The sequence below is a fragment of the Lissotriton vulgaris genome, chromosome 4_1, assembly GCF_964263255.1.
Source record: "Lissotriton vulgaris chromosome 4_1, aLisVul1.2, whole genome shotgun sequence".
In the NCBI taxonomy this organism is placed as follows: Eukaryota; Metazoa; Chordata; class Amphibia; order Caudata; family Salamandridae; genus Lissotriton; species Lissotriton vulgaris.
The window spans coordinates 773,225,640-773,240,662 of record NC_141691.1 but is presented as its reverse complement, the minus strand read 5'-3'; the positions used below and the strand labels follow the sequence as shown (position 1 = coordinate 773,240,662).

The window sequence follows — 15,023 nt, the reverse complement described above, 5'->3', positions numbered from 1 at the left end:
TTTGAGCACTAATCAGCCTCTAGGGATGTGTCAGAAATTAATATAAAAGATTCTTCTACAGGTAAGAGTGAGAGCTACCAACCTGTAGAAGAATATTCCTTTCAGTCAATTTTCTATACATTGTAAAAGAAGATGCATCTTTAGATTACTAGTACAAAGAAAGGAATATCAATATATGGCTAAATGCAGTGGTGTATGTAAGAATTCAATGGTACATATTTTAAAAGTATATGAAAACAACTGGAACAAATTAGTTACTTTCTCTGTGTAATACCATAAACGTTTCAATGGTGTATGAAAATCACTTGAGTGTGCAATGTATAGCACGTTTTTGTATGGAACGGTTCTACAATATAAGCACATTGGTGAGAGGATATAGCCTAATGGTTAGAGTGCTCAAATATGAGGAACCGTGTTCGACTCTCGGCAACGACGCTCAACATAATGTGATTCTGGGTAAATCACTTAATCTCTCTGTGCCTAACAAAAATGAATGTGTCCTTATGTAACACAACTGGTGTGCATGTAAAGCGCTCTGATACCTGATACTTTTGGGTCACGTTTGCGCTATATACAACTATGAGGGTAAAAAACATAGGCTAGTGCAGGTAAAAGGTATATGGTGCACACACTTATACCCCAGCTTGTCCACTGTTATCAGTGTATTTGCATGGAGACAGCAGTAACAGTTTTAGTATCCACACACTGAGCATACGTCCATGTGGGGATGGTTTTGTATTGGTACTACAGTGACGTGGTGTTGTTTTCTTATCCTAAGTTTCTCATACTTTAATTGTGCGGACTTGATGGCTTGTTTATTTGTCGTGTCTTGCTGCAAGGTGTTCCGCAAAGCATGACAACCTCGATCATTGGCAAACATCTCGGTATATTTGCTTTTTGGTGACTGCTGAGAATATAAAAAGTTTCAACTCCAGTGTCTGTTGTTTTCAGGCCAGTTCTTTTATTTATTTTTGGTTGAATTTGATAAATTATACTTCTTTGTAATTTCTCATGAAGTAAAGAATATGGACAAGGGGTGAAGTGGTAATGTACCGACAATTTACAGGTGGATGCAGAATTCACAGTCGATTAGTAAGGTCATATCACGGCTAACACACAGTTCTACAAAAGGTTTTTAGACATGCTAGCATGTTTAGATAAGTCAGCAAGGCACTCCGAGAGCAAGGCTTTCTCTAAAAATGAAGCAAACGCACTAGCTGATGGGCTTATATTTAACTGTGAAATATATGAATTTCACATCGATATGTTTAACTTTTAACAGCAATTACAAAACAGTAAGCAAATTCTTACAGATTACATGTTTATAATTCTATTGCTGCATATCACTAAAAAGATAACTACGAGGCACTTAAAGGGCTCCTAATCTGATTAATCTGGGCTGCTAGTGAATTTAACAAATTTAAACTTTTAAGGAGGGAAAAAAACTCTGTGAGATGTGACAAATGTTACATATGTTTGGGACTAGAAAGAAATTGTACCAAAATTACACTACATCTGAGAAATACATTTTGGCTAATAATGACAGTCTGCTAGATCAGGCCACTTAAACTGCATACCAGGAGAGTACCTTACAAGTGTCCGTAATATGACAGGCAGAGAAAAATAACAGATTAACAATCATGTGTATTTGGTCAAGGCCAAATCCTTGAGAATAGAGTCAAACTATTCAAAATGTACTTTCATTGATAAGCAAGCAGAGATGTCTAGCACACTATAAAATGACCAAAATAATGTGTATTTGATCAAGAGATTTGATATTGACGAGCGACTCCTGAGGCAGAAGCCGGGAGCGCAAAAGCTTTTTTAAAATTGTTGCGATACTCTGCTTTTTAAAACTCACCAAGCTTCTTGCACTTCCTCGCACTTTGTAAACAGCGGTCCTACGCTGCAACGATTCCCTACTTCCTGGTCGCCATTCTCGAGGGCGAGGTGCGCCGCGAGACACGCCCACCTCTGTTGGCCACGCCCCCTCACCATTGGTATAAATAGTGCGCGCGATCTAAGGCGCGACACTGATATTGACGAGCGACTCCTGAGGCGGAAGCCGGGAGCGCAAAAGCTTTTTTAAAATTGTTGTGATACTCTGCTTTTTAAAACTCACCAAGCTTCTTGCACTTCCTCGCACTTTGTAAACAGCGGTCCTACGCTGCAACGATTCCCTACTTCCTGGTCGCCATTCTCGAGGGCGAGGTGCGCCGCGAGACACGCCCACCTCTGTTGGCCACGCCCCCTCACCATTGGTATAAATAGTGCGCGCGATCTAAGGCGCGACACTGATATTGACGAGCGACTCCTGAGGCGGAAGCCGGGAGCGCAAAAGCTTTTTAAAAATTGTTGTGATACTCTGCTTTTTAAAACTCACCAAGCTTCTAGCACTTCCTCGCACTTTGTAAACAGCGGTCCTACGCTGCAACGATTCCCTAATTCCTGGTCGCCATTCTCGAGGGTGAGGTGCGCCGCGAGACACGCCCACCTCTGTTGGCCACGCCCCCTCCAACGCCCCTTCCACCCATCATAAATCATGTGCCTTGGCAGGAAGCGCAGCGGACGAGCGCAGCGGGCGCGACGATTGCGCGCCGAAGGCGCGCTTAAGGCAAGCTCGTCTGTGCTCGTCCGCGACCGGCCGGGGCTAGGGGCATGCCACTCTGCTCGCCTTACCAGCTATTCCTCTTCCCTACTACGCTGCCTCCAGGGCCCTTGGCCATTACCTGCCTCCACTCGCTCACGCATTATGTCTCTCGGCCTATCTCCCCCCGCCCCTTCCGCCATTCCTCTTCCCCAACCTGCCCCCTTTCCTCCTTCCAGAGGTAGCGTTACTCCTGCTACCCCCAGAGCCCTTACGGCTTTTTATTTAAACACTAGGTCATCAGTAGCCCACGCCCATGAGCTTTCGGTTCTACTGGATCTTCATGCCCCCGACTTGCTTTTCTTAACGGAAACTTGGTTCTGCGATGACTCCCTCCCTGTCCTGTTGGCTACTCTTCCAACGCCATATTACGCTATCCGCGCAGATCGTTTAAATGGCAGAGCCGGGGGCGGGGTGGCAGTCATTGCTCGAACCGACCTTCCCTTTCAAACCCTGTCCTTACCAGATATTGCCACAACGGAATATCTAGCCATCCGTACTACCTCCATCACGCCCCCTCTTACCTGCATACTCATCTATCGTCCCCCTCAATCCGCTTTATCGTTTCTCCCGGACTTTCTGAAAGTTTTAGCCACTGCTACAGTCAACAATTCTTCCATTTTGCTTTTGGGTGATTTTAATTTCTGGCCCTCTGACCCAGCCGAATGTCCATCTTCTAAAGAATTCTCAGACACCCTCCACTCTCTTAAGTTCATTTCTCATATTCACTCTCCCACTCACATCAAGGGTCATACTCTTGACCGATTTGGTCCCTAAACTGCCCAGTAGAGTCCCCCTCTGTCTCGCCCTGCACTTGGTCTGACCATCACTTGATTTCTTTTTCTCTCTGTATCCACCCCCAGGTCAAGCCCTCACTCCCGAAAAACATCTGGGTGCGTGCATGGGGCCGAGTGGACCCGGATAGTCTAGCTTCCCTACTTATCACTTCCCTTCCCTCCCTGAAAAACCTGCCTACCCACTCCCAGGTCACGGCCATTAGTCAATGGCTCTCTGCAGGCTGTGACTGTATTGCCCCCCTGAAGCGAGTCTTAACCAAACGAGAGAAGGATGCCAATCAGTGGTTCAATCAAGATCTAAAAACCACTAAACTGGCGGTTCGTCGAGCGGAGCGAGCCTGGAGGAAAAACTATTGCCCCTCTTTGCGACTAGAGTTCATCAACATCTTGACTCTATACAAAAAAAACATCTTGGAGGCAAAAACCATCTATTTCTCCTCCAAAATTCTCGCAGCCGAAAACAAATCGAAGGAAATCTTTTCGATCATCCATAATTTGGCGTTTTCGGACAGAACCTCCCTCAAACCTACTCCTTCCCTGGAACTTTGTCACTCCCTCAATAACTTCTTTATTCAAAAAATCGCCATTATAAAAGCTAACATCCCCCTTCCTTCCCCCTCTTTTGTGGACCCTCAGTGCCCTCCCCCTAAGGAACACCTCACTGCCCTTCCACTTCTAACTAAAGAATCTCTGACTGCTATAATCCCACTCGTCAAATCTGGTTCCCCGCTAGATCCCTGCCCGGCCCATATTCTCCGTCACATCTTCCTCAGCTGTCCTGACCCTCCCCTCCACGCTCTTAACAGCTCTCTTTCTCAGGGCGTGGTACCTAATTCACTCAAATCCGCTGTCATTGTCCCGATATTGAAAAAAACGGGCGCTGATCCCTCAGTCCCAGCCAATTTTCACCCCATTTCCCTCCTGCCGTTTCTGGCGAAAGTTCTCGAGCGCCATGTTACTTCTGCCTTGAGTTCTTTCGTGGAGAAGAATGGGGTCCTCGCCCCCCGCCAGGCCGGGTTTCGCCCCGCACACTCTACGGAGTCCGTAGTGCTTTCGGTCCTTGACAACCTCAGGGAGGGTATGGACACCAATCAATCTCAGGCCCTGGTCCTACTCGATCTCTCAGCCGCTTTTGACAGGGTGGATCATTCCATCTTGCTTTCCCGTGTCAGGGCGGCGGGGATCGGGGGCACGGCGTTAGTCTGGTTATCCTCCTTCCTGAGGGACCGCACCCAGGCTGTCCGCCTGGGTGATTTCTCTGCGGACTTCCGTAATGTTCAGTGCGGGGTCCCCCAAGGCTCCTCCCTTTCCCCCCTTTTATTTAACCTATACATCTCCCCTCTTATTTTTTCACTGCAACAAATGGAGGTCGCCGTATTTAATTATGCGGACGACCTCCAGCTTGTCTTTAACCTTTCCTCCTCCCCCGACTCTGCTCCTAACTTTCAAACTATCATGATTCACATCCGTGACTGGATGAACCACAATCATCTTAAACTCAACCCAGACAAAACAGAGCTGGTGTTGACAGGTGGTTCATCCAGCCCCTGGTCCCCCATCTTCTGGCCCCCTTCCCTTGGTCCCCCCCTGCCCCCTCTACCACAGTTAAAACTCTCGGCATTAAGCTCAACTCCCAACTCACCCTTCACTCCCAGGTCAGCTCTGTGGTTTCCTCTTCCTTTCTGGCACTGCGTACCATACGCAAGGTGTCCCGTTTTTTCTCATTTGATGCACTAAAACTGATTACCCTCGCCATGGTCGTGTCCCGCCTGGATTACGGCAACGCCCTATATGCAGGTATTCCTGCATATAGTCTTCGGCGGTTGCAGCAGATCCAAAACCAGGCGGCGCGCCTGGTGTTCAAACTTCCTAAATCTCACCATATCACTCCCCTCCTAAAGTCCCTACACTGGCTTCCTGTCTGTGCCCGTGTCCAGTTCAAGCTTGCCTCTATCACCTTTCAAGCACGACTGGGCACGGCTCCGGCCTTCATCTCATCTGAGATTATCCCCTACGTTCCCGCTAGGGAACTGCGGTCTTCTACCCAATCCCTTCTTACGGTCCCACGGTTCCGGAGAAAGAAATGGGGAGGCTCTAAATTTGCGACCCTTGCTCCGATCTTCTGGAACTCACTGCCTTTGGAGCTCAGAGCTTCAACCTCGTGCCTACTGTTCCGGAAACAGCTCAAGGCACATCTTTTTGCTGAATTTTTTAACTAATATTCTACTTCTCTCTCCTGTCCCCACTTAGCTTCCGCCCTCATGTCCAGTTCTCTGTCAGTTTAGCGCCATGAAACCGCTGGTGTACGTGCGCTGTATAAATAATTTTAAATAGAAATAAATAGAAAGAGAGTGTGTGTGTGTGTGTGTGTGTGTGTGTGTGTGTGTGTGTGTGTGTGTGTGTGGGTGGTGGGTGGGTGGTGTGTGTGTGTGTGTGTGTGTGTGTATATATGAAACACCTTACTTTTATCCCAGTACAATGACCTTTTAAATTACTTTACAAGGTGTGGCTGCAGCCAACTTCATGGAATTGTAATGTGAACAAACTTGCATTCTTCCTCCATATCACATTTTACAAAATCGTAAAAGTATACTCTTTACTTTAGACTGAGCAAATTTCACTGTGAACTGGGCTTCCTTGCTCCAAGGCGAAGGCATGTCAGGGTTCACCATTGGTGGTGCTACTGTAGGTTCGCACTGGTCCCAGAATGTGTACTGACAGAAGACAAAGTTGGAGAGGTTCAGTGGCAACCCAGTGGCTTCTTTTATTTTTACCTTAAAAACAAATAGAGTAAATGTTATAAATTGTTTGCCAATTATCTTCTCTAGTTTAATTTTCTAAACGTCATATTGAATTGAATTTTTGATAAACAAATACAAGTATAGATTTACCTGGTCTAAAAACATCATTTATACTAAACACCTTCCCAGCACAGGGTCTTCTTTACAGTGCCATGCCTATTTAGAATAGCCCTTGAAATCAAAAGCGTGCTTGTGGAAGACAAAGATAAGTACTTTTTTCAGGATATACTTCTGCATGTGAATTTCCCATTTCAGCAACACAAAAAGATGATGGATGAAATGCTGAACATTGTCAAAGATTCACCTCTGGTCACAGATCTGGGTTAAATCCATAATTTGTTTGCTCACCATGCCACCCCAGTTTGGACCCAGCCATATGCAAATCAGTCTTGACCCTGCTCCCCACTGGAACAGTCTAGCCCAAACAGCCACGCCAGGTCCTCCCTGTACCAGAAAACAAGCATCCTGGCACGTGTTTTGGGGTATCACTCCTCAGCAGCCAGGCTAGCTAGAATCCAGTGGCACAGCGAGCACAAGACCCACATCTGGGCGTCCCCTTCCCACTAAGGGCGATTATAACAACAGTTCTGAGTTAAATCCATCGTTTTTTTGCTCACCATGCAAACTCAGTTTGGACCCAGCCATATGCAAATCAGTCATGACCCTGCTCCACTTGGTAACAGTCTAACGTGGCTAGCTTCAATCCAGTGGCCCAGATTTTTGTACTGGGTGGGCTGGGGCCAGTGCCACTTTACTGCTGGAGGAACTGGAGGTTGAGCTGTACGTACTAGTACTTCAAAGGTCAATCAGGCTATGACTAAATCCCTCAAAGAAATACAAAACACACAAAAGTGTTCCTTTGCAGACTGAGGATTATGGCGCACCTGCTGGCGGTTTTAATTTGTTTATATCTTCCATTATCTCTAGCGGCCTGCTACCCTACTATTACGTATTTTTGCAGTCACAGGAAGATCTTTGGTTCTCAGTGTTTTAGGCCTTTAACCACATTGTAAATGCATACTTTTCCCATTTTGATATAATCTCTTAAGTGGTGTTATTGACATTACCATGAAATCTAACAATAATATGCCCTTATGACCCAGTGCATAAGGTTTAAAAATTGCATAGTTAACAACTTAGAAAACTAATTGAGAAGTCAGAATATGAGAATTTATCAGGTAAGACCTCTTAAACTAAATTCCAAACTTTGAAAGCATCATTTGGTGCTGACAGAAAACGAACTCGCCAAAACATGCATGTGCCCTTAAGTAGCAAAGCAAATATCATACTTTGATCATATATTATCCTTTTGGAAATCTCTATCGCTGAAATGGGAAAGTATATAACTTCCACAATATAAGATCCGTAGCTGTCGCTGCTCAACGTTCATGGACATCTGGATGTTCCAAGTTATTCTCCCTTTCAATCTTTTCATATAAAAATAAACAGATTTCAAAATACGCAATTATGCATGTAGGATGGCAATTAAGTGGATAGGCTTGAAAAGAAAAAAAAAGCTTAACAAAGAGGAAAAAGTATCTTAATGAAAAATCTTTCTTCACACGCCTTTACAATATAAATACACTTTTTGCCTGTCAACCAATTTACCATGTCCTTCGTCCTGCTTGCTGGAAATGACAATAATTATGAGAGTTGCAGAAATAAGAAACCCTGCTGATAACATATGGTGGATTGCTCATGTGCTTGTAATGCATTATCCGTTGCTGCATTATAAAAGATAAGTGGAAATTATTAATTATTTTGTACTGACCCGACAGGTCAACTTTTTTGCACGATAGACAATTTCTCCATTGTTGTCCATAACTTCAAGACTTCCGCTCTCACTGGAATTCTCAGAAGAGTCATCGTCTCCCACCAACTCAGGGACAGCACCTGTGACGCGCATTACCTCTACATGAAGCCGGCCTGCGACCTAGAATGTACAAAGACATACATAATAAAATACCTTTTAAATAATATTAATGTTTACAGCATTAAGGACCAAAGCAGATGAGTGAGCACAGATTTCTTTTTTTTTTAAGCGAATCAAATTCAAGAGGTATTTAGCAGGATGCAGCAGAATGGTGAGCAGTTTTGAAGAATCGTTCCTACTATTTGTACACATATAAAACTATTATACACATCACAAATTGTTTTAACATACTTTTCCAGAGGAACGTTTTAAATCCTGACTTTTAACTTGTTCTCACTTAGCCCTGCCCAACAATTTGAGCTCTTCTAGTAAGAGAGTTATTGATCATCAAGAGCCTGTGCAGCCCTAAAGATCATCATCATGTTTAGTATTAAAAAATATTTCTTTCTGTAGCGACCCAAAATAAATACTTATGTGCTTTCGAAGGGGTGAAAATGTTGCCGTGGCTCAAAATGTGTTTATCGTCCTCGGTAAGAGGTGATTTTCCTTGCAACATATTGTTAACTTTGTTAAATAAAGACATGAGAGAACTTGGCGCTGATATCTAAAACAAAAGCACCAAGACCATACTCTTAGACAAATCTCATTTTAACATCCGCTGAAAACTTGTTCAACAGATAACCTTGGTTGCTTGCTGCTGAGATGTATTTACTTTATTTCAATGCGTGTGGTTGGTAAGACATTCACTTGGTATGTCTGAAATTTACCTCCCCTTGCTGACTGATAATAGGCACGGCATACACCAATTTAACATCATAGAAAAGGCACTCCAAGAAAACATTTGCTACACCAATTAGGTTGTGGTTCTCCTGAGCTTCATAGAAGGGATCCCCTTTCTTGGCAGCAGGTTTCTTATTCTGAAATATGAAAAGAGGTATACACAATGAATTAAAGTCTCCAACAATATCCCTGAAAATAGCTGCTTAACAACAGGGCATAAACAATTAAAGTAATATACTACTTCTGTATGTGTGTGTATGATTTGTATGTGCACAGAAAGCCACAATTATTTGAACCATAATATTTATAGGAAGACATGCACCCTGCATTTTCCAGGATATCTTCAAATAACTGACCATACAGAACTAAAAGCATTACTTTTCCCTGTTGCCTAAACGAAAGGAGCATATCTGAGGTTAACAGAAGCAAAATACAACTCCTTTCTCACCCAAAGATGAAAGGGATCAGGAGAAACCCAATGCGTACTGCACAAGGTTCCTAAAGGTGGGAAGTGCTCACAAAACTAGTGGGTGGCATCTTTTTGGCAGCCCTACTTTGCCACCCTCCTGTTTAAAGATAGGATGATCCATCTGAAAGACATTTCTGATAGTTTTGATGACGTGTTAGAAACATACAACAAGTAGGAGCATCTATTGTTGTATACAAGTATCAGTCCTAGTGGACAGAAACCCAATATTAGCGGAGTTCTGCCCTCGCCATGCAGCAAGACCTGCCGAAAGCCTGTATTAGGGTTTGTTTGCTGCTCAGTTTCACTGGACTACTTCACCTCAATGCAGTTCACTGATGGCTTGTTTGGAGCCCACCTCTCTGCTTCACCAGGCTCACCACAAGCAGGAACCATCACTTGGGTATGCAGCAACCTTTGCATTGCTAGTAGGGTTAATAATCTACAATACCATTGAGAAATTGGGGACATAGTCTGTTTCCAGTTGAAGACAATAACTCTTTACAAACCTCCAAGACATCCCTTCACTAGGAACCACTCCTGTTGAGTGAGGCCATCATATGCCTCCAGTCTAACCCCCAGGACCATTATTTCAGGTTTCAGCAGTTTGGGGTATCCCAACAACGTTTTAAAGCTCTTGGCCACCTCAGTCCAAACACTGCTTTAACCGGGGACAGTCCATCATGTATACAAAGAATCCCCTCACTGCTACACATCCCCTCCAAAACTATGGGCTCATATTGGGGTCGATGCAGTGCAAGCGTGATGGGATATAGTATCACCCATATAAGATCTTAGAATCTATTCCCCTTTCCCTTGACATAGGAGCAACCATGTATATCCCAAACTAACAGATCCCACTATTTCTGCATGCTCTGCTCAACCAGTGCCCTCTCCCATTCCACCATATGTCCCTATTTAGGACACACATCAAAGCTCGGCAATAGAGAGTCTATTAGTATGGAAACACTGTTTCCAGTTAGGTTACATCTCTGGTGGCAGCCTGCTTTACTTTAGGCTTTAACCCATATGAAGCTCACTACTGACTGGTGTATTTGGGATAAAAACGACTTTCCGATGCAACTAGGCCGGTGCTGAAATACACAATGGACTCTTGGCAGAAAGTTGATCCTAACTGCATTTATCGTCCCCGACCGTAGTGTAAACCAATGTAACATATTGAGTTATAATTTGAGTTGGATGGTTGTACAAGTAATAAAGTCACCAATTTGTTAGGTCCAGGCAAAGGTTTCAATAATTTACACCTGAGCTCAACCAATGGTAGCTATGGCACGCAGCAGCCAGGCTTAACTTAGAAGAAATGTGCAAAGCATTCAAAATTATTAACCACATGGCTGCTGGGCGTTTTCCCCCCCTGTGCTGGAAAATGCCATTTTAGTGGCACCATGACGAGCTCAGCTCGTCATCAGCACACGACACCCGTGGGTGATGACGAGCTGAGCTCGTCATCAGCATCGAAAGGGTTAAAACAGAAGTAACAAAAAAAACTCAATAACAATCCCACACCAATATAAAAATATAGAGCAAAATTAAATAAATAACATGACACTAAAAAAACCAAAAATCCAATAAGGGAAAGAGGTATGATTTTTTAAATATTTCAAAGAATAGGCAGCAAGAAAAAGTAAAGCATCAATCAGTAACTACTGTTAGTTGGTGACTGGGATCTAGGCACATTTTTAGGCTGTGTGGGTCGGAAACATCAATCAGGTTCGTCCTGGTTAAAAATTTTACCTTCTGACTTAGTCTCTGAAATGGAAATCAAAATCCTCCAGCAGGGCATGGTAGCAGGCTGTATCTGGCAAAGTCCCTTAAAAATTGAATAGCCATTGAGCGAGTTTGGGATGAAACTGTTGGTTCTGGGAGGAACAACTTCCAGTGGGAAAAGTCAAATGTTGCTCCCAGGAAGTCCTCATCAGTCAGATACCTTCTCCTGGTCAAGATTTCTTTGATGGCCTGGTGGGGCTTCGGACACGGTGGGATAGGGAGGTGGGGCCCATGGAAGACAGACTGGGAGGTGGCGTTGGTGCACCCCAGAGAGGTCGCCATAAAAGCGAGACCGCTTTATCCAACTCAAGATACTACACCGAATGTACTATGATCGGGTCAGGCTGCAGAGGATGGGTAAGGCGTAATCTCCATTCTGTTTTACTTGCATAACGACCAAAAGCGACTTTTTCCACACAATATGGTCATGCCCCGAGATACAGTTGTATTGGACACAGGTATGCGAAGTAATGGGTGTGGCCCTGGGGGTGACAATGCAGATGGCCCCCAAGTTTGCGATACTTGGGATATCAAGTGAGGTAGAAATAACCAGAACACAGCAACTTTTCACGTCCTTGGGAGTAGTGGTCGCCAAAAGGGATATAACCAGGAAGTGGAGGGTTGCTGACAAGCCGACCATTCAGGAATGGACGAGGTGGATGGACACATTTATGACGGCTGAAAAAATCACTTATCGTAGTAGAGGGAGCCCAACATTTTTTGGATAAAATCTGGGGCCCATGGAGGAGATACTTTGGACTCGACATGGGCAATGACACACAACCACCCATTAACCAGAATACGCAAGGGACGTTGACGTAATGCCTAAGTATACACTGCCCAGGCGACCTCTAATGCGACCCATTGACCACCCCTTTCTGACTCCAAATGATGACCCATGAACAGAACGATAAAACACTGATGGCGAATCTTAATTTACATAAATCGATGGGAAGATGGGGGAATGGCCTTGATGTTGAAGATACTGTTTGTATTGATATGCGATTGATTCCAGTATCTCTACTATGTGACAAGTGAGTTGTGCTAATTGTTAAGTTAGAAAATAAAATAAAAAAATAAAAAGATTTCTTCCTTCAGATTTGGATCCTTCAGCCAGGCAGTGCAGCAGGATGTATTCTGAAAGGTCAGACTGAAGTTAGATAGGCTTGCAGCAAGGGCCCGCTGAACTGGATTTTCGAGTGGCAAAAAGTGTGATAGCGAGGTCATAGTCCTCCATAGGTCAGAACGGTCAATTTTTTTTAATAGATTTCAGAATAAGTCCTACTTGTCACTACTAAGGCTCACAGGACCTTAGGGACAGCACTTTGGAGGTCAGGAATCCCTCCAGCAGAGGCCATCAGCAGGGTCAAGTCATCTTCCAGTTGGTGCTGGTCTTATCAGGAAATAAGCCTATTGCAGCTTTCAGTGTCCCTCTAGCCACTAAGGAGGTTAACCAACTGCTCCTTGAAGTCCATATCTTTGTTCTGGGTACAAGTGGGAGCAGGTACAACCCTCCAAGGCTGTTCACAGGTCTCAAACAGCAGGTTTGGACCTCTTCTGTTCCTCCGCATGTCCAGAAAGTGTTATTATGGGCTGGTGGGGAGGTCCATCTTTGTACAGTTCAGTAGCAAATGGGTGTGGATGACTCCTGGACACTCCCTAACCAATGGGGGAAAAAGGTGGATGACTCCTGGACACTCCCTAACCAATGGGGGAAAAGGTCCTTGGTAAACCTTACCCACTTTTACAGGACATCCTGTTCGCCTTACTGCAAACTATTCCAGAGTGCACTGTTCTAAAGGAAATCCTCAATGGCACAGGCCTTCTTCCATACGAGGAAGTTTGTGTGCCAGACAAGGGTGTGTTTAGAGAAATTAGCTATCCCCTTCTCCTAAGCTACACCAAACTTGTTCTGGGACATGACCCAATTAGCTACATTGGGCCTAAAGAAGAAAGGCTTTCCCTTCCTCAGGCTTCACCTTATGCTAAACTATGAATGGGTAGGCTTCATGTCTGTCCCTTTCAAGTAATGAAGTTCCTGGAATATCTAGCTGCCCTTCCTGAGCGGATATGGATTATGTGCCTCACACTGAGCCCATCCTATTACGAGGCCTATGCCACTGCCCCCGTCAGAGAGCATTTTTCATATTCCATTAAGGTCAAGCCCCGACAGGGCAGCTGCTTGTAGGATGATGATGCAAATGAATCTCCAGAAGCTTATGGAAGGGAAAAAAATTCAGAAAGTTACTTTTTCTACATATTTATTAACTGAAAACATTAAAAATAGTGGCTGAACTACTTTTCTAGCTTGTCCCAAATCAGAGTTAGCAGAATTAACATTTTAATCTGTACTCTACACATCTAGCTTTTTTTTTTCACAACAGGTTTTATTGATTGATTAGGCAAGGGATAATCACAGTTTTCCACAATCAGGAAGACACTGTCAAGTAGCAAAGCACATTGCAATATACATACAACCCAATCAATTGGAGGAAAGGAAATGAAAAAGGGAAAGGGAAACAAACCCCCCTACCACCCCCAGTCCCTCCCAACTACCCCGTGTCCCATCTACCCACCCCTTATCCCACCCTAACCCCATGCACGTGATAACAACAGCTCCGTCAATTGATTATGATACAGCAATCTTCGAGTGTCATTCTAGGCCTGAAGGTCCTCTACAGTAGGTAAGCCTTCGTCCGGGGCAGCTGGAGGTTCCAGAGTCAACCCCCTGTAGTCTGCCCACCGCTTCCATATTTTAAAGTGTTTCCGTGGGCATCCTCTGGCCTCAAACACGGGCCGCTCCAGTCCCATAAAATAATCAAGACCTGCCTTCCAGGCCCCCAGTGGCAGAGCAAGGTCACTCTTCCAAACCCTTGCCAGGTGCTTAGCCACCACTAGACCCAACAGCAGAAAGTGGCGTTTGTAGATATTCCCACCCACATTCTCTAGAACATGTAACAGACCCAACCGGGGGGAGCGGGGGAGATCCCACCCCAGCACCTCCGACAGACAGCTCCAAACCCCGTTTCAGAACCGGGTCAGACCAGCGCAAGACCAAACCGTATGCAACAGCGTACCTCTCTCAGTCCCACAACGCAAGCACTCTGGGGATGCAATCAGGCCCGCCCTCCACAATCTTTCCCGAGTATAGTATGCCCTGTGTAGGTATTTAAACTGGATCAGGCGGAGACGTACTGCGATTGCAGTTCCACGTGGGGACTCCAAGGCCTCCCTCCAATCGTCCTCATCGAGGGGGCCAACATCTCTTTCCCAGGACTCTTTGAGTGGGAGCAAAGAGGCGGAGCAATGAGTGACTAGGGTTTGATAGATTCGGGACACCTTCTTGTCTCCCAGGTCTCCCATAAAGATTTTGGCTTCCACGGGACGGAATTCTGGTAGGTGCTCCAGGCCGACCAAGCTTGGGGCGAGCGAGTGGCGGAATTGTAAATATTTAAAGAATTGAGATTTGGGCATTTGAAATTTTGAGCTGAGGTTCTGGAAGGATTTAAGTGTAGTCCCAGTCAGGACGTGTCCAAGGGGGGAGATTCCAATGGAATCCCAGCCTCCAAAGCCTGATAAGGAGGACAGAGCAGGAAGCAGTCCGTTTCTCCACAAGGGGGTCTCCGCTGTCATTTACTCCACCATCCCATGAGGCGCAACACTTGGCGCCAGATCAGGAAGACCACCTGCGTGGCCCGAGGCAATTTTTTCCGCAGCCTGGCCGAATACAATAATGTGTGGAGCGTGGCGTCGCCCATCAGCGAGTGCTCGAGGGCATAAGCAGGATCTCCTCTATCTCCGTACCACCACTCGTTAAGAACTAATAGATGGGAGGCCTGATAATAGGATAAGAAATCAGACGTAGCCAGAC

At 45.0% G+C, this 15,023-nt stretch overlaps 1 protein-coding gene across 1 annotated transcript in view; it reads right to left on the bottom strand.

Moving 5' to 3' along the window:
* The window catches only part of KIF13A (kinesin family member 13A), a 762,232-nt gene that overhangs the window by 231,465 nt on the left and 515,744 nt on the right, over positions 1–15,023 (bottom strand). The window contains exons 20-22 of the mRNA XM_086965110.1: positions 8,886–9,035; positions 8,017–8,178; positions 6,045–6,218 (exon numbers count right to left, since the gene is read on the bottom strand). Of these exons, the coding sequence (XP_086821236.1) occupies positions 6,045–6,218; positions 8,017–8,178; positions 8,886–9,035 (486 nt within the window). The remainder of the gene's footprint in view (positions 1–6,044; positions 6,219–8,016; positions 8,179–8,885; positions 9,036–15,023) is intronic.